General features: G+C 58.5%; 9 protein-coding genes across 9 annotated transcripts in view; 4 read left to right on the top strand and 5 right to left on the bottom strand.

Annotated features, from left to right (window-relative positions):
* Nucleotides 1-48: 48 nt before the first annotated feature.
* Nucleotides 49-3,783, bottom strand: PHSY_006406 (hypothetical protein; the record flags this gene model as incomplete). Its single annotated transcript, XM_012337008.1, has 1 exon — nucleotides 49-3,783. The coding sequence occupies one exon, from the start codon at nucleotides 3,781-3,783 to the stop codon at nucleotides 49-51; it is 3,735 nt and encodes a 1,244-aa protein (XP_012192398.1).
* Nucleotides 3,784-4,454: 671 nt separating this feature from the next.
* PHSY_006405 (hypothetical protein) lies at nucleotides 4,455-10,373 on the bottom strand (the record flags this gene model as incomplete). The annotated part of the gene is made up of 2 exons (XM_012337007.1): nucleotides 4,455-10,000; nucleotides 10,145-10,373. 2 exons carry the CDS (start codon nucleotides 10,371-10,373, stop codon nucleotides 4,455-4,457), a joined length of 5,775 nt encoding a protein of 1,924 aa, XP_012192397.1.
* A 1,698-nt stretch (nucleotides 10,374-12,071) lies between these two features.
* Nucleotides 12,072-12,281, top strand: PHSY_006404 (hypothetical protein; the record flags this gene model as incomplete). Its single annotated transcript, XM_012337006.1, has 1 exon — nucleotides 12,072-12,281. The coding sequence occupies one exon, from the start codon at nucleotides 12,072-12,074 to the stop codon at nucleotides 12,279-12,281; it is 210 nt and encodes a 69-aa protein (XP_012192396.1).
* Nucleotides 12,282-12,809: 528 nt separating this feature from the next.
* Nucleotides 12,810-13,799, bottom strand: PHSY_006403 (hypothetical protein; the record flags this gene model as incomplete). Its single annotated transcript, XM_012337005.1, has 1 exon — nucleotides 12,810-13,799. The coding sequence occupies one exon, from the start codon at nucleotides 13,797-13,799 to the stop codon at nucleotides 12,810-12,812; it is 990 nt and encodes a 329-aa protein (XP_012192395.1).
* Nucleotides 13,800-14,105: 306 nt separating this feature from the next.
* On the bottom strand, nucleotides 14,106-14,651 carry PHSY_006402 (hypothetical protein; the record flags this gene model as incomplete). The annotated part of the gene is made up of 1 exon (XM_012337004.1): nucleotides 14,106-14,651. The coding sequence occupies one exon, from the start codon at nucleotides 14,649-14,651 to the stop codon at nucleotides 14,106-14,108; it is 546 nt and encodes a 181-aa protein (XP_012192394.1).
* Nucleotides 14,652-15,087: 436 nt separating this feature from the next.
* PHSY_006401 (hypothetical protein) lies at nucleotides 15,088-18,630 on the top strand (the record flags this gene model as incomplete). Its single annotated transcript, XM_012337003.1, has 1 exon — nucleotides 15,088-18,630. The coding sequence occupies one exon, from the start codon at nucleotides 15,088-15,090 to the stop codon at nucleotides 18,628-18,630; it is 3,543 nt and encodes a 1,180-aa protein (XP_012192393.1).
* A 387-nt stretch (nucleotides 18,631-19,017) lies between these two features.
* PHSY_006400 (hypothetical protein) lies at nucleotides 19,018-19,785 on the top strand (the record flags this gene model as incomplete). Its single annotated transcript, XM_012337002.1, has 1 exon — nucleotides 19,018-19,785. One exon carries the CDS (start codon nucleotides 19,018-19,020, stop codon nucleotides 19,783-19,785), a length of 768 nt encoding a protein of 255 aa, XP_012192392.1.
* A 415-nt stretch (nucleotides 19,786-20,200) lies between these two features.
* On the top strand, nucleotides 20,201-21,565 carry PHSY_006399 (hypothetical protein; the record flags this gene model as incomplete). The annotated part of the gene is made up of 1 exon (XM_012337001.1): nucleotides 20,201-21,565. The coding sequence occupies one exon, from the start codon at nucleotides 20,201-20,203 to the stop codon at nucleotides 21,563-21,565; it is 1,365 nt and encodes a 454-aa protein (XP_012192391.1).
* A 313-nt stretch (nucleotides 21,566-21,878) lies between these two features.
* Nucleotides 21,879-22,781, bottom strand: part of PHSY_006398 (likely protein kinase) — a gene marked incomplete at both ends in the record, with an annotated part of 4,040 nt that continues 3,137 nt past the window's right edge. Inside the window, one exon of the mRNA XM_012337000.1 lies at nucleotides 21,879-22,624. Coding sequence (XP_012192390.1) covers nucleotides 21,879-22,624 — 746 coding nt within the window. The remainder of the gene's footprint in view (nucleotides 22,625-22,781) is intronic.

Here is a 22,781-nt window from a genome sequence, read left to right as displayed (position 1 = left end):
TCATCCTGCTCGTGGTAAAGAATTGCTTTCGTGAATATGATAAATATTTTACTCCAATAGAACAGTCTCGTCCGCCTCTCCAGCCTCCATCCTTCCAGAATCATCCGACGAATCCAACCCCAACACCAACTGCTTTCCCCCAACCCCAACCACCTGATGCAACTGACTCTTCCCCTTCGCTGCGAAGTGCAGCTGAACAACCTGCTCCTGCTCTTCGGTCGACTCGTCCGATTCGGATTCGCTCTCTTCGAACGACGATTCGGGCTCGAACTGCACCGGCACCAGCACTGGTTGAGCTGGGCGTCGCAGTGGGGAGGACAGGAGAGGAGCAGTTGAGCGTGTTGACGGTGGAGGAGGGAGGAGCGGGGACGCAGCGGGCTTGACGGGGGAAGGGGTGGCAAGAGGGGTGTGTTTGGGGATGTTGCTGTCCTTGCTGCTGAGTGGAGTGCGGATGGGTGTGGTAGGTGCGGCGGTGGCGGGAGGAAGAGCCCTTTTGACGGGCGTGGAGACGACTCTAGGCGGTGAGGAGATGGCGTGGCTGAAAGCGTTTGCGGACCCGGTCTCGTTGGTCGACTCGTCGACGATAGACTCTGCTTCGTCGGGAGTATCGATCTGCGATTCCGATGCGCTAGCGTCGAGCTCGGACGTCAGAGCAGCAACCTGCTCTACGGACACTTGATCGACCTCAAGCTCGGTCTCAAGCTCTGTAGATTCGACGCTGTCGTCCATGACAGCTTCCGCTTTCGCCTCTTGCTGTTCAACAGCCTCTGTCTCCGCCGCCGTCTCCACCGAAACATCCACCACCTTCTCTGCCTCAACTGGACCTTCTTCCACAACCTCCTCCTTCTCCGCATCCGACTCCTCTGCTCCTTCTCGCTTCTTTCCAGTCTCCTCCACCGCTACGTCTTGTTCTTCAGCTGCATCCTTCCCCGCACCTCCTCCTGCTGCTACCGCCGAGATCCTCCTACACCTCTCGATCTTGACCGCCATACTCACCCCGGCCTTCTTGACCGCATTTTCTTTGCCCATCGCACCCGCCCTGACCCCCACGAGCTTGCTCTTGGCCGCCAACGCTGCTGCGATCGAGCTCTTCTGCCTTACCGCTGCTGCCGCAGCACCCGCTGCGGCGGTCGAAGCGGCGGTCGGCTTGGGTTGGAACCTTTTCGCCGCGGCTGCGGGGACGACTTTGTTGCGCGTCGAGGCGGTGGATGCGGTGAGCGTCGATGAGCGAGGTGCGCTCTCGGTTGATTTCTTCGTGGTGGCGGTGCTGGTGGTGGTGGATGATGGCTTGGCAACGGTGGCCGTGCCGCTGGTGGATGGTTTGGGAGCGGCGGTAGCGGCGAGTTTGGCTCGTGCCATGGCGGAGGTGGTGGCGGAGCTGAGTGGTTTGGCGGTGACGAGCGGTTTGCTCGTTTTGGTGGTGGAGGAGGAGGCTGGTGGTGCGGAAGTTTTAGCTGGTGCTTTGGTTGAGGTGGTGGTGGTTGTGGCTTTCCGGACGGTCACCGGCTTTGCCACAGAAACCGATGGCTTCGATACGACCTTTTTGCTATCCACGGTTGTTGAAGTGGGCTTGGCGGCTGCTCTAGCTTCGAGACGAGCTTTCGCTGCCAGAGATGCAGAGGGAGCCGGCCTGGCTGCTACGGGCTTCACCGTTGGCTTGGAGGTCTGTGCCGTTGCGCTAGCGGGTCTCTTGACAACAGCTGGTGCTGAAGACTCCTTCTTGACGGGTTCTTGCTTCTTTGCCGTCGAAGCAAGCTCTTCCGCCTTCTTGACTTCCTCCACCTCTGGCACCTCCTTGTTTCCATCTGCCGCCTGTGTCTGTCCGTCTTCCGTGTCGACTGAAGTGACGACCACAACCTCAACCTTGTTGGCTCGCGGCGTGCGACTCTCGACCTTCGACTTTGGCACAGGGCTCGACTCGACCGAATCCACCTGTCCGCCAACCACCACCCTCCCCGCCGCGATCTTCGCAGACGGCGTAGGCACGGCAACGCGCATCGCCGACACCTTGACCGCCGATGGCGCTGCGACTCGCTGTGCGGGCACCCTGCTCGCCTTGACACCCGTTCTCGGCGTTTGCGTGTGCAGCATGCGTTCCGGCGGCGTGTGGGGGCGTTGATCGCTGTCCGAGTCGGAGTCTTCCCATTCTGCGTGTTTGTTCTGGGAAGCTTTGGTCGGTCGCGTGGGACCTGTCGGGCTGTCTGCGTCGTTGCTGGCCTGGGCGGCGATGGAGGGTGCGGACTTTGAGCGGCGCAACGCTTCCGTTTCGCTGTCTACCGCGAGCGCACCTTCGTTGTTCTTGTCGGTGGACTCGGGCTCGAATCGTACAGTGACGGTCTTTTCGCGTCTCTTGTCGCTGTGCTTCTTGTCGGATCTGTCTCGATGCTGACGGTCGTGGGTCGTCTTTGCAGCAAGAGGTTCGACGACAAACGCTTGCTTGTAGGCAGCCAGCAGCGCGCTCTTGCCGTGCAACCCGGAAGCAGCTGCAAAGGATGGCATGTTGGCGTTGATGTCTCGATGCATGTAAGCGGCTTCGTTGCTATGCCCGCTTCGAGGACGACCATCGTTGCTGTCCTGCTTAGGTGGTGCGACGACCACATCGAATCTAGGCACGCGGAACGTCGTTCCCGGTGCTGTAGGTGGTTGAGAGCGCAGCTGGTCGAAACTCGGCTGCCTCTTCATCGAAGGACCGCTCTCTGCAGGTGGTTTGGAGACGTCGTCAAAGTTGAAGGAGGGCATGCGGGCGAGACGTGCGTTTCGTGCTGCTGCGATCTGATCTGCAAAGAGACCGCGCTTGGCGTAGGATGGGTCGTTCATGGCAAAGGCTGGAGGTTTCGATGTAGATGCTGCGGAGGAAGATGCCGATGATTTGGCGAGGTCGGGGAAAAAGTTGTATGCAGGGGTTGTGCGTGGTGGCTGCTGAGCGTGTGATGTTGGAAGAAGCGCTTCTTCGTGACGAACGGTGTGGTGTGTCGTTGTTGGTGGTCGTGATGCGTGCGTTGTTGATCTCGCTGGTGCTTCCGTCAGCGGAGGGATCTCGACCTGCAACGCACCGGTCTTGGGCAAGGACAGGTACCTCCTGATCGTCGGCGTCATGGGCTTGGTAAACTGCTCCACCCTCTCCGGCCATACCTCCACGTACAGCTCGAACAGCCTCTTTGTCAGCTGTCTCACCTCCGCATGGCTATCCGTAGCACCGCTCTTGATGCACGCTTCGATGTCACCCACCCTCCTCGTCAACCTCTCCTTCTCGGTGCACTCCAAGACCAACACCAACGTCCCCACCGCAACAGCCCTCAATCCTTGACTCTTGTCCCTCACCGCCTCCTTCAGATACCCCACCACGCCTGGCGCTCTGCAATGTCGCACGATGAAATGCAACGACTTTTCCGCGCGCTTCACCGCGATCTTATTCGTCCTTGCGCAGATCAACAGCAGCGTCGGTACGAACATCCCGACCAACGGTTCGAACCTCTCTGCCATCCTCGGAGCGATCGAGTTCAACAGATCCCCCGCCGTCCCCGACAGCTTGGTCCTCTCCGAGAGCAATGCATTGTTGATGGGATCCGCTGCATCTTTGAGGAGAGATACGAATTCCGGGTATTTGGTGGCACCTCCTCGTGTGATGGCCTGGATGTGAAGCAGTGCACGTTCGATCTTCTGCCACGTATGCTCTGTTTCGGCAGCGAAGAGGTCGGTAAAGAGCTCGTCGAAGTGTGAATGGAGATCGGAGACGGATGTGATGGTGATCTTGGAGTCGCTGGAGAGCGATTTGGCCAGCATCCTTCCCCTTTGTGCGTCTTCAGTGGTGGATCAACGAGTATGCCAACGCTAGTCAAGTCGTGGCTGTTTGTGATGTATGTATTTGTCGATCGTTAGGCGTTGTGTATGTCTAGAGAAAAGCTGGATATGAAGGATGCTCGAACGATGAAGAGGAGTCTTGGAAGCTAAGAGAGAGAGAGAGAGAGTGGAGGCTGCACGGCCGCGGAACAGAACAAGCTCGCGTGGGGTTAGCAATAATCAACACACCCTTCACACACACACGCGCGTGACCTTGATCTTCTTTTCTTTTTTCTTTTTCTTTTTTTTTGGTGGATTTTCTCCATTCTCCCGAGATTCTCAGTGCAACAGCGATGCGCTCTCTGGCCATGAAGGATAAATCTTTTCTTTGAAAAATCAAAACGGTTAGGCGCGTCTTACTGTACATCACGTGATTCCACCACCGTTTGCCTTCATATCAACATCACGTAATGCTAAGCTCATGCAGGAAGATGGACAGCACGGTCACCATCGCAGGCGCACGATCGCAAACAACGTACGAGGTAAAGTGAGCCATTGCCCATGACGGAGTCTGCATTCTATCGCGCGTGAAGCGGACAGGCTCTACTAGCATACGCTGCTGCATCCCGAAGCTTGACATGAAAAGTAGGCTCTGAAACGCCTCGCCATCAGGGCTACTTCTTCTGTTCACCACTGACAGCGCGCAAAGGCATCCTGAACCCATCCCTGAGCAAGTTGAGACTCTTCCTTCCAAAGCTCACGTCCCTGCCGCCGCGTGCGCCCGTGTTGAGGTATCGCTCTTCGGCAGCTTCTTGAGCGTACCTTTCGAACTCGGCCTCGTACCCTGGCTCGCGCTCCATCTCGTCATCCTCGTCTTCGTCCTCGTCCTCGTCCTCATCCGCGCCGTACTGCACCGTGCTCAGCCTGTTGCGAGCCGAAGCGCGACCGACGTTCATCGATCGACGCGGGATATCCATCGACATGAAGCGTTTCGTCGGAGCCATTCCGAACGCACTCTGGCTGCGAGGTGGTGCTCGACCCAGCGATGCATCAGGAGCAGGCGAGGAGAGAACGCGCTGCCGTTCCGTCTGGAAGCTCGCGCGTGGCACGCCCAGTCCAGAGAAGCTCTTGCGCGGCAGCAACCTGGGCAAGAACGAGCTGCTGGTCGATCGAGGTGGTGCTGCTGGGCCCGCGTCGAACCCGTCAGCGCCGCCGCCGACCACAATCGACGGTCTGGTGCCGTCGATGGGCGCCGCCATCGTCGATTCGCGCCTCTTGCGCCCAAACGGCAGTCGGAAGATCGACTTCTTGGTCTTCTCGGCGCTGGATGGAGATCCCATCACTCCAGTATAAGCATCGGATCTAGATCGTCCCTGCTGAGGGAAGTCTCGTCGAGGTGGTGCTAGACCGTCGTAGCCGGCGATGACATCCACAAAGCTCGGCGAATTGAGCGCTCCATCAGGTCGACGTGGATTCTTGGGCGGTCGTGCAGGTCCAGCACTGCCCACCGATGCATCGTCCGGGATTGTTCCATACCCCACATCCGCGTTGATGCTCGGCGGCTCCGGCCTTGCGCTCCTCGACCCTTGCATGCTTGCGCGCCCTGCGTATTCCGCTCGCCCGCTGCCGTCCGGGCGCGTCATCACCAGTGACGGGGCGAGACCAGGAGATCGGGATGCCGAAGAGACCGAGTCGACCATCGAGCTTCTCACTCCTCCGCCGCTTCCGCTTCCGCTCGTTCCTATCCGCTGATGGTCGCGTTCGTCGGCTGCAGACGGCATGGAAGGCAACTCTTTGCGCGAGCTCGCGCTTGTACCGCTGAATCGCAACGGTTGCTGCGCGACCGTATCGTCTGCGTGCTGATCGCTGTCGGGAATCGATTGGAGCACCGATGGTCGCAGATCTCGCATGCTGGCAAAGCTCGACATGCGACCATTTCGCACGTCGCTCGAGTGCACTGTACCACGTTCGCCAGTCATGCCGTAACCGGGCGATGGCTGCGACATCGGCATGCCGCCCGAGACGGGCGAGGCCAGCGTCTGTGGCGAGGGCGAGTTGAGGTACTTCTCCATCAATGGATTCGACGCCTTTCTCATCCTTGCTGGATCCATCGCCGCTGCATTCTGAAGATGCTGCTGCTGAAGCGGTGACGCTGGCATCACGCGACCATTAACGCTCGCGTATGCATTCGACTGGGGCGAGGCTGGTTGGAAGGGTCCGAGGTCAAGGCTGTTCTGGCTCGCCATGCCCGGCGGGTTTTGGAACAGCGAATTGCTTCCGCTGCGCTGCGTTCGTGCCTTTGGACCAGAGTCACCGTCAGCACCGTTGCGGAACAAGGATGAGGTCGACATGCGAGCCTTGCCCAGCATGCCATTGAGCGACGGGCTGACAGCATCGAGCGAGCGGTCGGCGCTGAACGAGTTCTTTCGTGCGCCAGGGCTCCCGTTCCCAGAGCCCTGCGAACGCTTGCTGGCGTTGCGACTGGCGATGCTGCCGTTCAGACTGCCAGCCCCTGTTGCGCCTGCCGAGTCTTCCCGGCTGAGACCGCCGCTGCTGCCCGTGAGCTTGGAGAACAAGCCGCGGAAGCCCTTCTTCTTGCGCTGCGCACTGTCGTCGCGTTCCATGTCCAGACCACGCGGCCCTGCCTCCATTGGGTTGACGTAGCCATCGCTTGACACCATGCGCGATCGCTCAAAGGCCGTTGCATCGGGCACCGAAGAATCGCCGTCGCCGGGGAATCCGTAAAAGGAGCGATTGAGCGCAGCAGGCGATTCGACACCAATGGGAGTGCCTGGAAGGAAGCCAGTCTGATTGATGCGATGCTCGGCACGGTCTTCCTGGGCGACGTGCATGTCGATCATCGAGCCGCTGTGCATGAGCGACAGCTGAGATGCGCCAGAGCGAGAGGCGAGGCGCGAGGGTGTACCGGAGGGAGACGTGCCCATGACCGATCTGGAAGGAGGCATGAGGCTGTCTGCCGGGCTGGGAGGGTACCCGGTGGACGCGGATCGAGAAGCGTCGGCGGCCGCACGCAAGTCCTGGACGCTCGAAGCTTTCACCGCTTGAGCCGAAGCGAAGGGTGCTCGTCGACCGCTGATGGGAGTCACCACGCCGCCAGTGACGGCAGGACCGCCCAACTGCTCCTCCGGATCGGAACCAGAGCGGGCGGGCATCGCCTTGGCAAGCGTACGCGTCTGCAGCGGCGTGACCGGATACGCAGGCAGGCCGAGCGGCGGCGTGGTCATCGGTGGAGCAGCAGCAGGCGCAGCACCACCCGTCATCTTCTTGCGGGCTGCTTGCGCTGCTGCGACGTCGCGCTCCTTATCTTGCTTCTGCTGCAGCGTCAAGCCGCCTTCGTCTGTCGATGTTTGCAGCATCGACTGGCGTGAGGGGGCGACGGCGGCAGACGATGCTTCGCGAGGCGGCGCAAAGGGTGAGGAAAGATTGCGCTCGGGTTGCTGCACGGAGGCGGGTGCGTCCAGCACGATCATGCTGCCGCGGCTGCTGATCGACTCGGAGGTCTGCCGGGCCCTCTTGTCGGCCTCGTGCCGCATCCTCTGCTGCTCCATGGCGATGTACTTGGCTTGCACTGCCAAGAAGGTCTGCAGCGTCCGCCATCGGAATGACGAGGCAGGCGGGTTCATCTGCGTGTGGAGCTTGAGTCGCTCCACTGTTAACGCTTCGCCCTTGCCGAGCCTCTTTCGTGGTCGACGGGAGCCTCGAGAATCGCGATGGCTTCCGATACTGTCACCGTGACCGCTACTGCCGCTTGGGCCATTGATCCCAGTGGAGCCGGCTGCCTCCTCCGCCTCGAGCCTGACCGCCTCCTCAAACTCCCTGTCACTTTCGCGTTCCCAGATGCCGTCGCCGACCACGCGAATGTCGATCATGTCTTCGTCTCGCATCATGCACTCGAGACAGACCTCGGGATCGTTGAGACTTCTTCGCACACCGTCTGGACCGATCAGACCGGACGGCAGGCCATCTGGACGATGTTGAAGCTCAAAGGGCGGTACGAGACTTCGTTGAGCCATCAGACCCGGATACTGTCTGGACCCGACCTTTTGCGGACCTGTGTTGGGCGAGGCAAAGATGGGATACGGTCCATTGCTGCCACTCGAGACGACGTTGGCGGCGGCCATGGCGGCACTGAAAGCACCAACGCTTCTCCTCTGTTCGCGGGCCTGCAACTTCTGCAGCTGCTGTGTGCTGTATATCTGCTTGGACCCATCCGCTTGTGTAGGTGCCGTCGCGGCGGTGCTTCGATCGCCGTCGCCACGCGCGGCTGATCTGATCCCCCCATTTCGATCAGCGAAGCCGTTGATGTTGTCGGCGGGGACGAGCTGCAAAGGTTTGAGCTGGAAACCATCCGAACGACCCTTCTGCACCTTGGCAGTGTCGGTCTGCTTCTTGCCGTTCTTGCGCTTCATCCTGCGCCGACGTTCCCACTCTGCACGTGCCTCAACCTCGCCGTCAGGCGGAGCGCTCGACTCTGCGGAAATGCTGTCGGCACTGGGCGTATCAGGTCGGTCATCGGAAACACCTCTGGACAAGCCTGGCGCACCAGAAGAATCGGCCTGTGCCAGCGCCACATTAGCGGTTAGACTGGCGTTCGACTTGCGACGAGCACGTTCCAGGACCGGAATGGGCGGTGCCTCGGGCGGCGGGTCGGAGGGTGGTGGTTGAGGTGGTGCGTGCGAAACATGGGCGTCCGGCTGCTTGGCTGCTTTTGCTTGCGACTGAAGATGGGCAAGTCCGGCAGCCTTTTGAGCCGGAGAGATGTCGGCAAGAGGCTTCTTGCGATAGTCCGAGACGGGCTTGTGGTCTGCGGGTCCGGTCATAAGCATCTCTGAGGCAAGCGGTGGCTGCTTGTCGACCGATGCAACTGGCAGAGGTGGCGGTACGACGTTGTCCGCAGCAGCCAGGGATACCGCAGGATCCTGTCTCTGGTCGAAAGAAATCGAGGGCTGGTTTGACCGCGCATCCTTGGCAGGTGGGAGCGGCGCATTGTCCTGAGGGAACGGCGCAGAGGGTCGTCGATCTCGACCAAGTTCGGGCGAGCGACGCATTGCCTGTGTGGTCTCGTCAGACGGAGCAGCGATGGTGGTGGACGAGAGGGGACCGCTGGACGACGCATGCGCCAAACCCTGCGTGTTGATGGGTGTCAAGATCGATTCCGGCTCTGTGACAGCCAGGTTGCGGATGTCCCGAACTTGGTCGGCCTTGGCATTTTCGTGATTGGTGAGCACATCGGCGGCATCCGAGCGCACGGCGCCTGTTGATGAGTCTGTAGTCTGTTGCGCTGCTGCAGCAGCTGTCGGCACGGTGGGACCGACGGATGGCTGCGAGGAAGTGTCGTCCCAGAACGAGCCGGGCAAGCCGCCGGGAATGCTACGCTCGTTGGGTGTAGCTGTAGAGCTCGAGATGTCACGGTCGAACCACGGGCGTACTTGATTAGATTGTGATGCAGCAGCGTTGGCAGCACCGAAGCTAGGTGCAACGAGGGTCTCATCCGCGGCATCCTCTCTGTCAGAGTATCGGGCTTCGTCGCCGCTGGTGAAGCCGGCGCTGTTGGCGGTCTGGAACGACAGTACCGAGGCACGCTTTGTAGAGTTGAGAGGGGCGCTCGCAGTGGTGCCGAGACTGCTGCGGTTGCTAGGACCGTCGTGCATCCAGTTGGAGCCGCTGAGATGGCTCATTGCGGTGCCTGCGCGACTCGAGGTCTCGGACTGGAGCGTCTCGACGGGCTGCATGTAAGCGTCGGCGGAGGAGACGGGGCGAGGCGGTGATGGCCGTGCTGGACGGTCCCAAGCAGGCCCACCGCTGGATGGAGGTCGAGTGGCCACAGGTGTTGCATTGTTTGAGACGGCAGGACTCGCATACTGGGGCTGCTTGGGAGTGGCGGCTGTTACGACGGGTGAAGCGGATGCCCTTCCTTTTGGTGTGCTGGGCGGCTTGGGTGTAGGTGCGCCATCCTGGGACGAAGGTACACGAGAATGGACGTCGCTCGCCAGATTGCTAGAAGTGAGAGGGGAAGCACTTGCAGTCTGCGACTCGGATGTTGGCAGAGGTCGATTTGGGACTGCAGTGCTGGGGTTGTCCAAAGGTGTGCCGAAAAGCGAAGGGACTTGCGGAAGTGCCTTGTTGGTGGACGCGGGGCTGGCTGCGAGCCTCTCGCTGTGCTGTACAGGCGGGCTAGCATGTGGGTGCACAGGTATCGCTGTATCCGGATGAGAAGAAGCTGGCGGGGCGGCGGCTGTGTCACGTTGTGCAGGGAGCGTGCGAGAGCATGAGCGAGCAAGGTCAGTATGGTGCCGACCCGGAGAAGAGAAGATGACAGAGAAGACACTACGATGCTACTAACCTTTTGACTGGTACTGTGTGGTTGTCTGTGGACCCATCGGAGCGTCGCCGTTCTGAGCAACGGAGCGCATAGACGTGGCGCCAAGGTTGAGGTCGAAGCCATCGTCGAAGCTGATCTGAGCCCAAGTAGGCTTGCGCTGGAGATCAGACTGCGATCCGACAGCAAGAGAGGAAGAAGAGGATGGTGCGGCCGCCGCAGCTGCGGATGCAGATGGCTCGGCGCCGTGCATGATGTCGGCAAAGACGGACGAGGACGATCGAATGGCAAAATTGGGTGGGAAGCTTTCCGCTGCGATGCGTAGGTGCCAAAGTTTGGCTATCGGCGTGGAATCGACGAACCAGTCTTGTCGCGATGCGTTTCAGGTTGATCTGATCGATACATGCAAGCGGCGGAGTCTAGATGATCGAAATGCGTCGTAGCTGGATCGACTGCGAGCTGCCAATTGCGAGACCAGGTGAAAGGCTTGAATATGAACTACGATAGAACGAAGCTGATGGAAGTCGCGGCGAAGAAAGAGCAAAGAGAAGGCGAAGGTCGCGAAGATCCGGCACTTGCTCGGTGCGTACGAGGTGAAGCGGCGCGTTTGGCGAGAAAAGCAAGATTAAGGTTTATGCATTCATGACGAGAGTGGTCGACGACATGCAGACCTGTTGAGCCGAATACGGTGGCCGATCGAAATAGCAATGGCGATGAGCTCTGTGTAATGTGAAGAGGAAAGCGATCGCGGACTGCCTTTCCGTGCTTGCCGTGTGGAAGTGAGAGTGCCGAGTGAGCTCCTTGGATCGCTGTGGCACTTCGACGTTGAAGCTGTGTTGATCGTTGGAGGCCGAGCCAACAGTGAAAGCTACTGTACTGGAAGCGTTGAGGACGGTGGAAAGGGATGTGAAGGTCCAAGCGCAGAGTGGAAGTCCAACGGATGAACGAGCGAATGCGAAGAAGCATGGCAAGGAGAAACAAGAGCCAAAAAAGTGATTGGCAGGCGCAAATGCAAATCAGACGGATCGCACAGACAAGCCACACCTGCCACTTGCGAGGCTGGCTGGCCGGATGGTTGCTGCAGCTGCCGACGCCGCAAGTGCCGCCCGCCCTTTTTCTCAGATCAGACAATGGCAGAGGCGCAGAACTCGTGAGGGGTAGGCACAGTCGGGTGAACTAGGCACAAATTCAGAGGAAGCCAAAACTCAAGGCTCTTCTTCAGTACACAGTGAGTAGGGTGAGGAGACTGAGGCAAAGCCAGCAACGGGCAATTTCTTTCGAACCACCGCGGCGTGGCCAAAGGATAGTTTTGACAGACAAGCTCTTGCAGCTTCGGCATGACGCACGGGCGCCTCACGTCAGACCGAATTTCCTGGCGCCTTCCTTCTTTCCTTCCTTCTACCGAGGCCCGGTCATGCTGTATCCCAGTACATGTACGAGGCTTGCCACAGGATGATCCAGTAGCTGGCTGTTAGGACCTCAAATCAGATCACAAGGACGTTATCTCTATTGGTCTCGCGGGCTAGAAGATACTTCCTCCAAGGCGCGGCTACACAGTACCTATTGAGGCGGGTAAAGAAACCTTGTTTCTTCTCGCCGGTTCGCTGAGGGAGAGTGAGTGAGAGAGTGAGGGCGTTCGTTCATCAAAGAAACCCAAGAAATTTGCTGAAATTGGTCTCGGGTAGACCAGGAGAACAGCCTAACTGGCTGTCGCTTTCAACTCTCTTGCTCGCTCTCTCCGACAGATCAAGAAAACCTTGGCTGCTGCGCCTTCTCTTTCGCTCACTTTTGTCGCCCAGTCTTTTCTTTTCGCTCAGGTTGGCTTTGGCTCGGGGGCAGACCCGCGTTCCACTTCTGTCTGCGTGCAGAATTCGCTTGTGGAAACGGCATCTGCTGTCAAAACGGCCTTCCCGACGCTCTGTTTCAAAGAAATTGATTTTTGACGTGTGAGATGCAAGCCGCAGCAAAGCAGCACGAGAGGCGAGGCGATGCCTCAAGCGAGAGCAAAACCAAGACAGACACATGCTACCGATATCGATCAAGTTCACGGCTTTTCCATGTGGTGGCACAGTCTTCACCGCGCTTTGCACCTTGTTCCGCTGTTCACCGATGCAAACATTTCAAGTCATCTAGCGAGATTCGCCTGAACGTGCGTCAATGATCAAAGACGGCATCTCGCTCTCGGATCCAATTCATGCCAAAGCCTCCTTTCCCCATGACACCTAGGCAACCTCGCTTTTCATGGCAACCTCTATTGTTCGCACTGCAGCCATCGTGCAGCCGAAACTCTTGACCTGTTCACAACGGCTCAAAAGTTGCAACATCTCACATTCAAGACAAGGTCGCACCGATGGCTGCAGGAGGACCGTGAGTGACAAAGGAGGATGGTTGAAAACGGTGACAATGCGATGGACGGATAGTGTGTGAGTAGAAATACAGACAAAAGGGGATGGCGCGCGGAACGATCGCGACTTTCGAGCACCTCGACATCGCGCGTCCTACCATCAAGGTGGACTGCGTGCGATGTACAAGCGACTTCAAGAATTGAGAAAGAATGACGGCATCGAGACGACCAGCGACTCGGGGCCGTTGCTGTCCAGCTGACCGGCGGCTGGACAACGAAAGCGATGTGGTGGTCGGAGGCTTCCCGGTTCCTTCCCTCCGGTTTTCAATGTATTTGGGGCATCCTCTACTTGGGGGCGCCACCGATCCAGGACCAGCTCAGGCCATCCAGACGCCCCTTGGACATGTCGGCCAGCGCCGAGAAGCCGGTAGGCGTAAAGTCGAGGTCACCCCAGGCGCAGCCCTCGCATCGATCGGCAACCGAGACGGTGATGGTCTTGCCTCCGTACGTAGCCGCAATCTTGTGACCGCAGGCGGGATTGTTGTTGGGGTTGCCAGTGCCGAACGAGTCAAAGAGCGAGTGCGAGATGGCGACAATGTAGTCAGAGTCGCCGTTGGTCCAGCCGCAAGCGCCCAAGCCGGGAGCGTAGTAAGTAGCCTGTCCGTCGAACTTGCCTGTTGTTGCCTGCGAAGATGACGACGACGAAGAGCCGGCGTTGCTCTGAGCGGCATTGCTCTTGCTTCCAGTGGCAGCGGCAGCGGCAGCACCTTTAGCCGGAGTGGAGCTTTGAGCGGGTGTGGATTGGGCGGTCGCGGTGGTCGCGTCCTCTTCGCACTCGTCGGACTCGGAACCAGAGTTGTCCGACGATGATGAAGAGCCGCTGGTCGAGGGGGTGGAGGTGGCTTCTTGCTGCTGCTGCTGCTGCTGTTGTTGTTGGGCGGGAGCGGCCGACGACTGGTCGGATGAGCCAGAGTCAGAAGAGGAGGAGCCGCTCGACTTGCCGCTCCAGTATTCGTCGTAGGTGGGAGGCGTCTGACCTTTGGCAAGAGCAGCGTTGGCAGCCTGCTGCCATTCTGCGTTCTTTGCGTGAAAGTCGTCGTCCCACTTCTTGAGGGCAGCTGCCTGGGCGATCTGGTCGGCTGTCTGCCTCCTCTGCATCATCATCTTGCCGTCACCGACGGCGACGGAGCGACGTGCAGGACGCGCCTCGATCATGGCGTGGTGGCGACGGACAGCAGCGTTGTGGCTGATGGTTGGCTGGGCGGCCTGCGCCACAGTCATGAGGGTGAGCGAGAGGGCCACAAAGGCAAAGAGGAAGGTCTTGACGCAAGTCATTGTGTGGGTGTATGCTGTGAAAGAGATAGCTCGATGTGGGGAGGAGAAGGGCAAGGATTGAACGATTGTACTGTGATGCCGACGCGATCAACGCTGTTGGATCAGAGGTGGAAAGGGGGGAGTAAAAGAAGACGAAGGGGGAGGAAGTGGGTCAAGACTAGGGTGATGGTGATGGTTAAGAAGGAGGAGGGGAGGAAGGGAGAAAAGGGGGACGAGTCGGAGGGCCACTTGAGGTGTATGCTGTAGTAGGGTCAGGCTCAGCAGAGGTTGGAAGGCAGAGTCGCGGTCAAAGGCTGCAAGCGCTAGTCAGTGAAGTTCTAGCAGCACCATTCGGAAAGCGCAGCTCTGAGCCTCGCTCTGCACGATGGCATGACAGCCTAGCGCAGCAAGCAGCGCTTCGGATCGTCCGTTGGCAGTTCGGACAGCGCTTGCATTTGAGGAAGCAGCTCTGCGTCGTGACGGGCCGTCAGACACGAAAGGGGAGGAGAGGAGGCGAGATGGACTAAGACGACCCGAGTGGCTTCTGCTCGACGTGCATGAGTTAACCGAGCTCATGCAGCATTTGGCAAGTGGAATTGTGCCCTTGGTCCGATTCGAAAAATAATTGAGTTTCTGCAAGCCGACGAAGACGGTCTCCTGCCAGCGGTCGCGCCTGGCTTTGTTCCGCTGGTCTGGTTGGAAGCTGCAGCAAAGAGCAGGCGCACGCGTGCGCTTGTCGCTGCTAAGTGCGCTGAACGAGACTACTGTCACCGGCGTCGTTGCCGATTCTTGACGAGGTCGAAGCCAAACTCCATGGCGGCACTCGCACCAGACCCACGGCGGCTGGAAGTCGTCGGATCTTGGCGAGCACATCTGAGCTGTTGATAGTCTGAGGAGCCTGCACTTCACGTCGAGCCTCGAGCCTGACGCCATCGTCCTGTCTTCGCACAAAGCATTCTGTGAGCGCAGTTCGTGGAGTAGTCTTTGGAGTATGCCTTCTTGAACTGTGTATGTATTGCGCACAAAGGGAAAGATCGGATGCTGAGATCGAAGAGGTGCAAGGGGCGAGGTGCAAAGTGCAGCAAGGGCTGGAATGCGATTTTCCTCAGCTAACGTTGTTATGTTGCCAATCGAAACAAAAACAATACCAGTGGCAGTACACCGAATCCCGAAAGTTGGACCCCGCCCAGTTTTTTTCTCTTCTTCTAAAATTTTGGAGAAGTGAACGAAGCAGCGGCAGAGATCTTTGAACCCTCTTGACGGTCACACAGACTGCCATCTCGTCACACCATCATCACCTTGTGGCACAATGGCAAGGGACTTCAGACCAAAAGGCGCCAGGTCGTCCACGTCGACGGCTGGCCAAGCGGCTTCGGCCAAGTCAACGCCTGTCAAGAAGCCAACAATCAGCGCACCAGCGCCAGCGCCAGCTTCTTCCAAGCCTACACCGAAGAAGACCCCCACGTCGTCCAACAGCAAGAAGACGAACGCATATGATTCGGATGACAGCGCTGACGAGGCCACCTTGATGCGCGAGATCGAGAGCTTCGGTGGCTCAAGAGAAGATCTCGAGCTCATCTCCAAAGCCAACGGAAAGAAAAAGTCGGACGTGGCCATCGATGAGGCCGCTTTCTCGGGAGAGGTTGCCGCCTTCCTCAAGCAACTTCAGTCGGATCCCAACTCTTCCGAGCCTGCCAGCACTTCCACTCCAGCAAAGAAGACCAAGCAAGCCAAGGCCGAGGTAGAAGCGCCAAAGAAAACCGAATCAAAGAAGAAGCAGAGCTCCGAGGCTGCGCTGCCCATGGACAAGTCGACGCCCAAGGAAAAGGCAAACAAGCAAAGCGAGACAAAGACGCAGAAGCCAACAAAGCAATCCAACCCACAGAATCAAATCGCTGACAGCACAACCGTACAGCGTATGGGTAAGGGGAAGAAGATGGTCTTTGATGACGAGGGTGTTGGCAAGGAGACCAAACATAAGCCTTCACTTACCGCCACTGGCCCTTTGCGATTGCAAGCCGTGCCGCAGTGGATGTCGCAGGCTTTGCCCAAGCTTCCCTCTAGCAATGCCGATAGCAACTCGCTCTCTCACGACCGCATCACACAGCTTCTCGACCTGGGTGCCGATCTATTGCGCCAAGAGAGCCGCGCCTACGACGATATCACCAGCAGCGAGACTTCGCTCAACAGGGCCGGTGGTAGCATCGGCACCCTCACCGCTTCCGACGCCCAATTCGTGCGTTCGCTGCTGTCGTCCGAAGGCGGTGGAACGCTCTCGGATCGAATCTCAGCGCTGACTCTGTTGGTGCAAAGCAGTCCTGTACACAACGTCAAGCACATGGACAACCTGCTCAACATGACACGCAAGAAGAGCCGCGAGGAGGCAAGCCGTGCCACACGTGCTCTTGCGGATTGGCTGGCCAGCGAAGGCGGCCTCGGCTCACGCAAGCTGCGCTACTTCCGAGACCAGCCTCAGCTTGCGGCCGCTTCGGCAGCCCTCGCCTCGGCAGATCTCGTCGCGGTCGAGGCAGCCAAGTCTCACTTGTTGCTGTGGGCGTTCGAAGACCACCTGAAGAAGTTCTACTTTCACTTCCTCCAGGTCCTCGAGGTGCAGTCGCACGATACCATCCCCTTTACGAGAAAGCAGGCCACTACGCAAACCTTCATCCTGCTTCGTGACAAGCCCGAGCAGGAGCAGAACTTGCTCCGTCTGCTCGTCAACAAGCTCGGTGATCCCGATCGAAGCGTCGCCGCCAAGACGAGCAACCACCTTCTCGAGCTTCTTACCGCCCACCCCGCCATGAAGTTCATCGTGGTTCGCGAGATTGCCAACCTCATCATGCGTCCGACGCCCGTAGCAGCTGCCAACGACAACGACGACGACGAGGCGGCCAAGACGAGCAATCACAGCACGCACGCGCGCTACTACGGTCTTCTCACGCTCAACCAGACCGTCTTGACCGTCAAGGATGAAGCGACTGCCAACCACCTCATCTTGCTCTACTTTGAGCTCTTTGAAGGCATCCTCAAGCAGAATGAGGTCAAGGAGGCCAAAGGGATCGTCGAGGGTCAAGAGGCTGACGAGGCACCCAAGAAGAAGGACAAGAAGCGCTGGAAGGATCAGCCGCGGAGGGGCAAGGGTAAAGGCAAAGGCAAGGGCAAGAGCAAGCAGGCCGCTTCTGCCAAGCCGGAGGAGCCCAAGCTAGTCAAGGATGCCGAGTCCAAGATGGTCGTTGCCGTGCTCGCCGGTGTTCGTCGTGCGTTCCCGTTCGCCAAGTTGGAAGCCTCCGTGTTCGAAAAGCACGTCAACACGCTGTTCAAGATCCTCCACTCTGGTTCGTTCAACATCAGCATCCAGGCTCTGCAACTCATCTTCCAGCTTACCATCTCGAACCCGCACCAAGAGTCGTCCGCCGTGCTCACCTCTGCGGCCATCACGGACCGCTTCTACCGGGTGCTGTACGATTCGCTGCTCGACCCGCGGCTCGAGTCGTCGAGCAAGCAGGCCATGTACCTCAACCTCATCTTCCAGGCGCTCAAGGCGGATGCGGAGCAGGAGCGCGTCAAGGCGTTCGTCAAGCGTATCTGTCAGGTCATGTCGTTGCACCAGCCGTCGTTTGTTTGTGGGTGTTTGCATTTGCTGGGCGAGTTGTTCCGACGTACACCTGGGTTGCGTGCGATGCTTACCGAGGCGGAGGAGGATGACGAGGAGGAGCATTTCCGAGATGTGGCTTCGAGCGATGACGAGGAGGCGGATGGGAAGCTCGCCGGGAAGGCAGCCTCTGGAAGGGATGCATCGACAAAGTACGATGGCAGGAAACGAGAGCCACGATTCGCGCACGCCGGCTCCACCTGTCTATGGGATCTTCTCCCGCTCATCTCGCACTTCCACCCATCGGTCTCGGTCCACGCTCTGCAACTCCTGCAAGGCGGCAAGATCTCCACGAATGCCGACTTGAGCCTGAACACGCTCTCGCACTTTTTGGATCGGTTCGTGTACCGAAACCCGAAGCAGAAATCCTCGCTCCGTGGAGCCAGCGCCATGCAGCCCCAAGCGCAAGTTGCAGGAAGTGGGGTTACGCGATCACGCACGCACGCTCTGAACGAAGACGAGTTCTTCAACACGGAAGCGTTCTGGAAGAAGAGGGCGGAGACGATCCCTGCGGATCAAATGTTCTTCCACAAGTTTTTCAACTTGAAGTCGATGCAGCCTTCGAGCAGTCGTGTCCACACCGCTGACGAAGAGGATGCACTGGCAGGATCGGGTGATGAGGAGGTGATCGCACCGAAAGAGGACGATGAGGAGAGCGCGGAATCGAGCTTGGACAGCGACGACGATGCGGACGAGAAGGAGATCTGGAAGGTGATGAAGGCCACCATGCCCGGTAAGGAGGAGTTGGAGGGGCTCGACGACAGCGATGAAGGCGAGGATGATGAGTTTGACTATGTCGACAGCGATGATGATGCGCAAGGGGAAGGAGAAGGAGAGAGCGACGATGATGGACCTAACGTCATCCCTGGAATGACCTTCTCCGACGATTCCGACTCAGCGGAAGAAGCAGTTGCTGGCGAAGCAGACTGGAAAGACGACGATTCGGACACCGGCAATGTTTTCGACGAAGACGACGACGACCTCTTGCCGTTTACCGACTTCAACTCGAAGAAGCGCAGTGCCGCGTCGTCCGACTCGGAAGAAGACGACGACGATGCTGCTGACACAAAGAGGAGCCGTAAAGCGAAGGACAAGAAGAAGCGGAAAAAGTCGATGGCGAACCTGCCTACGTTTGCGAGTGCCGAGGACTACGCGCACTTGCTCGGAGGGGATGATGATGACGAGGAAGAGGACATGTAGAGATAGCCACTTGGCCGATAGTATCACCCTACTACAGGGGTATAATTTGATGCAAAGCGGGAAGTGTGTGTACAGTGTATTGAAGGGACCGTTTTGTGCAATGAGAAGCAGTAGGGGCGTTTGAATAGCCGAGCCGCGAAATGAAATTTCGGCGACTATTTTATTACCTGGCGCGCACGGTCTGTTTTGCAAAGCCGGGGGGGAAGAAGCATCTTGATTGATTCACACCATCTCCTCTCAAGAAGGTCTCTGACCCACCATACAAGGATGGCACCAACGAACAGTCGAGCCACGCGTCAGCTGGAAATCCTCATCACCGGGTTTGGACCGTTCATGTCCGTGGGCAACAATCCTTCCTGGTTGGCGGTGAGACCGTTGCACAACTCGATGCTGGATCTTTCCACCGCTCCTGATCTCACCTCTAACGCGGTAGAAGCTGCGATTCCTGAGGGCGGGGGTGGTGATGATGGTAGGGCTAGGATTCAGACGTTGCAGATACCGGTGCACTACGGGTCTGTGTTGGACGTTGTACCGCGAATTCACGGTGGGATTTCGAGAGGAAAGGTTTGGAACGACGAGAGGCTGGATCCGGAGTTTGGGGGTAAGGTGGGGGAGACCTATCCGGAAGCATATCCGATCGAAACGCCGGGAGAAGGAGATGCGTGGGATGTGGTGATCCACGTCGGAGTGGGAAGACAAGGTAGTCTACGATGCGAGACGCAAGCGCATAAGCTCGGATACTCGAAACCCGACGCCAACGACCAACTCGCACCTCTGCTGAACCTCTCCCCCAGCGAGATCGCTCGAATTCCGGAAAAGTACCTCGACAAAAACGGTCAGGCTCGAGGATTCGGTACCGGGTACGAGGAGTTCGGCGAGATCGAGTCCACCCGCATCGGCGTTTCCTCCCTCATCCAGTTCCTGAAGCAATCAGGCATGCAGGGGGAAGAGGTGGATCAGTCGTTCGATCCCGGAAGGTATCTGTGCGACTTTGTGTTCTACTGCTCGTTGTGCGAGGCGAAGCGCAACGGGAACAAGACGTTGGTGTTGTTCGTACACGTGCCGCCGAAGGACGAGAATCTGAGCGTCGAGAGGTGCACCCAGGCGATACGTGCCGTTGCTTGGTACATGGCGAGGGAAAAGCTGAAATGCTAGACGGTCGAATGCTCATCAGATTTGACCATGGAGAGTCAAGGTGTGTGTGTGGAACCGGTAAAGCGGAAAGTGTTTGGCGTGAGCGAATGATGCATCGGATAATCATTTTTGCCATCGGCGCTGCTTGGCAAGTTCTCATGGATAGGAGACCCTCGGCCAGCACAGCACGTTTGCAAATTTCTAGAAATCTTGGGGCTTGCGGGGCTGCATTTCTGCCAGCAGCAGTGTCGTTCGTTCATCTTACATGTTTTGTTCGTTACCATCATTGACCCCCCCGCATCTCCATCACTTTTACTCGTCTCTTCTAAGAAGGATACACCCGATGCTTCGTCTACCATAGAGCGGCGGCGTCCTGACGTGAAAGGTTCTCTGCTCGGCTAAAGAGCTGATTTACCTTATCTCTTGGCGGGAGGAGATGTCTCGCAACACTGGCACCGGTGGCACCCGTAGTAGTGGGTCGACGTCGTCTGCTGCAGCACCTTCGAAATCGAACAAAGGTCGTCGATCGTCCAGCTCCGAACTTCGTGCTGCTTCCTCGAGCAAACCTTCGCAGCCGCGGCCGGCGTTGTCAGCTCGAAGCTCGCCCACGACGACCTACGTCGCTGGCTTTTCTCCTGCAGCCGCTGTCGCCCCTCGTCCGCGGCCTACCTCGCAGCCATCGCGCCAGCCGTCCCTACCCGCAACATCCGCACAACCGAGATCGCCGCGCGCCTCAACCTCACGTCACCCCACGCCGACCAACAGCGCACCCAGCAGTCGACGCAGCAGCGTCGTCGATTCTTCCGCCGCCTACCGCTACTCGCTCAACGTCGGCAGTGTTTCCCGCTTTCCCGGGTCGAGCACCGAGGGTGCAAACCAGATCCTCCGCGCAGCAGCTTCGAGGAACGATGAAGAGATCGATCCGAGCAGAGCCTCTGTCGGTTCGACGAGTTCGAGGACCAGCTCGAGGTTGAGCTCGAGGTATACCGCCGAGGAGGTGGCACCGCAGAGACGACCGGTGTATCTGGCGTTGCCGAGCGATCCGAGTGCGAAAGGGGTTTGGTCCGGTACGGGTAGTACGTTGGTAGCAAGTGCTGTGGATAAGGATGGAGTGCAAAGGACCAAGGGTAAGAAGGATGGCGGTGATGGGGAGGGTAAGAGGCGGAATAGCAAGATCATGACTAGTTTCCCTTTTCCACATCCCGTTACTCCGAGGAGGAGAACCGGCGGAACAGCGTCTGTCGATGCCGCGCAGAATGGTCACAGCAGCACCGGTTGGAGGCTATCATCCATAAATGCGGCGTGGCAGCGTCTGCTCACCGCCATCTTCGCCGGACCCTACGAACGACAGCTCAACCGCGAGGAACAGGAAGACGATCGGATCACCCAAAGTATCATCCACGACATTGCACGACGCAATGGCAACACCACTGCCTACGGAACCTTGCCTATCCCTGCCGATCCTGAAGATCCCTACGGTTACCGCCAGCTCGCAGGCCCGCATCTGCTGCCGAGTTATACGACCGACCTGGTCGCCCGACGCAGAGAACGACGACGCGCACGGAGTAGGGCAAGGTTCCAGTGCATGGCGTCGTGGACGATCTGGACGGTGAGCGCCGTGCTGGTGCTGATCGTGGTCGTGTTGGTGTTCAGCTTTGTGTTTCCGGATCGGTTGGATATTCCAAACCATTCGGATGAAGGGGATGAGGAGGATGCAGTGGTGGTGATGGGGATGCGAGGGGCGATACGGGGGGTGATGCTGGGTGGGTTGGCGTTGATGATGCAGCGACAGACGGGGTGACACGATGGTTCAGGGCTATTTCTAGATTATATACACGAACATTGCAACGAACTCCTTGACGATTCCAGCCACTGCAGCAACCCGCATCCTGCAACAAGCATTAGATGCTCCATCAGCCATCAAACAAAAAGCTAATGTGGACGAAGATCGAAGAGCTGACCTGGTGAGAAGTGATGAGAAGCAATAATCTGGTGAGACAACATCACCGTCGTGCGATGTTGGCAGCCGACCGCCCAAGCCACTACACAGCCCGGCTTCAAACTCACAAGCTATCTTGAAGCAAAAACGAATGTCCATTAAGTTAGGGCACCCCTCAGACATCCCCATTCACAGCTCTCCCCAGCCCAAAACTGACCACATCCAACCACCGCCCTAGATCATCCACCGTCCTGCCCAAGCATGCCGCGACCTCATCCTTGGTCTTCAGAGCCTCGAAATCCAAGGGCCTCAGCTCGGGTCCCTTTTCCAACGCCATCGCCGCCGTTGCTTGCCTCTGTGCTGCATTCGCTGTGATGACGCTTCGTGCTCCTTCGCTGGTGCTGCCGCTGTCCTTTCTCTCCCTCGCCGGTGCTGCCGGTGGTGCGACGACGGCGTAGCCAGCTCTCAACCGGGCTAGGCGGCTGTTCGCTCGGTCGCCGGCGAAGGTGGGGTCGCTGCCGCCGTGACTTTGACGGTGATGGGCAATGTCTCCGAGCGGAGCGTGGTCGTTGCTCTCGGCTCTGCCCATTCGAACTCCCGCTGCGGGGGGTCGCGATTTGACCGCTGCAGGGGTGAGGTCGTGCAAAGACCGAGAGTCCGGGATCACGATCGCAGCTGCTTCCGTCGTGGCGTTGATGGAAGAGGATGCTGAAGAAGTGCTACTCGGCTTGGTGAGCGATTGAGATCGTTTCCGCATGATCAAGTTGGCTCGCGCGGGTGCAACCTCCTTGAGAGGCGAAGGCGGGACCGGGGCTGCAACGCCAAATCGGAAGGGAGTGTTGCCGGTACCCGTGAAGCTTGCTTTTTCCTGTGCGTGTGCAGTGAGACCCGGTTTCACTGTCGATGCAGCAGCAGTGGCAGCTGCCGTCGAAGAGAGAGATGACGACGAAGGCTGCGTTTTGAGCTGCGGTGGCGCTTGTTGGGCTCTCAACGTCGCTGGAGCTTCCCCCGACGGCGCAGCTTGTCTCCACGTGGCGGCATTCACCCCGCCATTCCCAGCCGCGCCACCTCTCTGCGC

The sequence above is a fragment of the Pseudozyma hubeiensis genome (genome assembly GCF_000403515.1).
Source record: "Pseudozyma hubeiensis SY62 DNA, scaffold: PHS58, whole genome shotgun sequence".
NCBI lineage: Eukaryota > Fungi > Basidiomycota > Ustilaginomycetes > Ustilaginales > Ustilaginaceae > Pseudozyma > Pseudozyma hubeiensis.
This window is presented reverse-complemented; position numbering and strand designations above follow the sequence as displayed.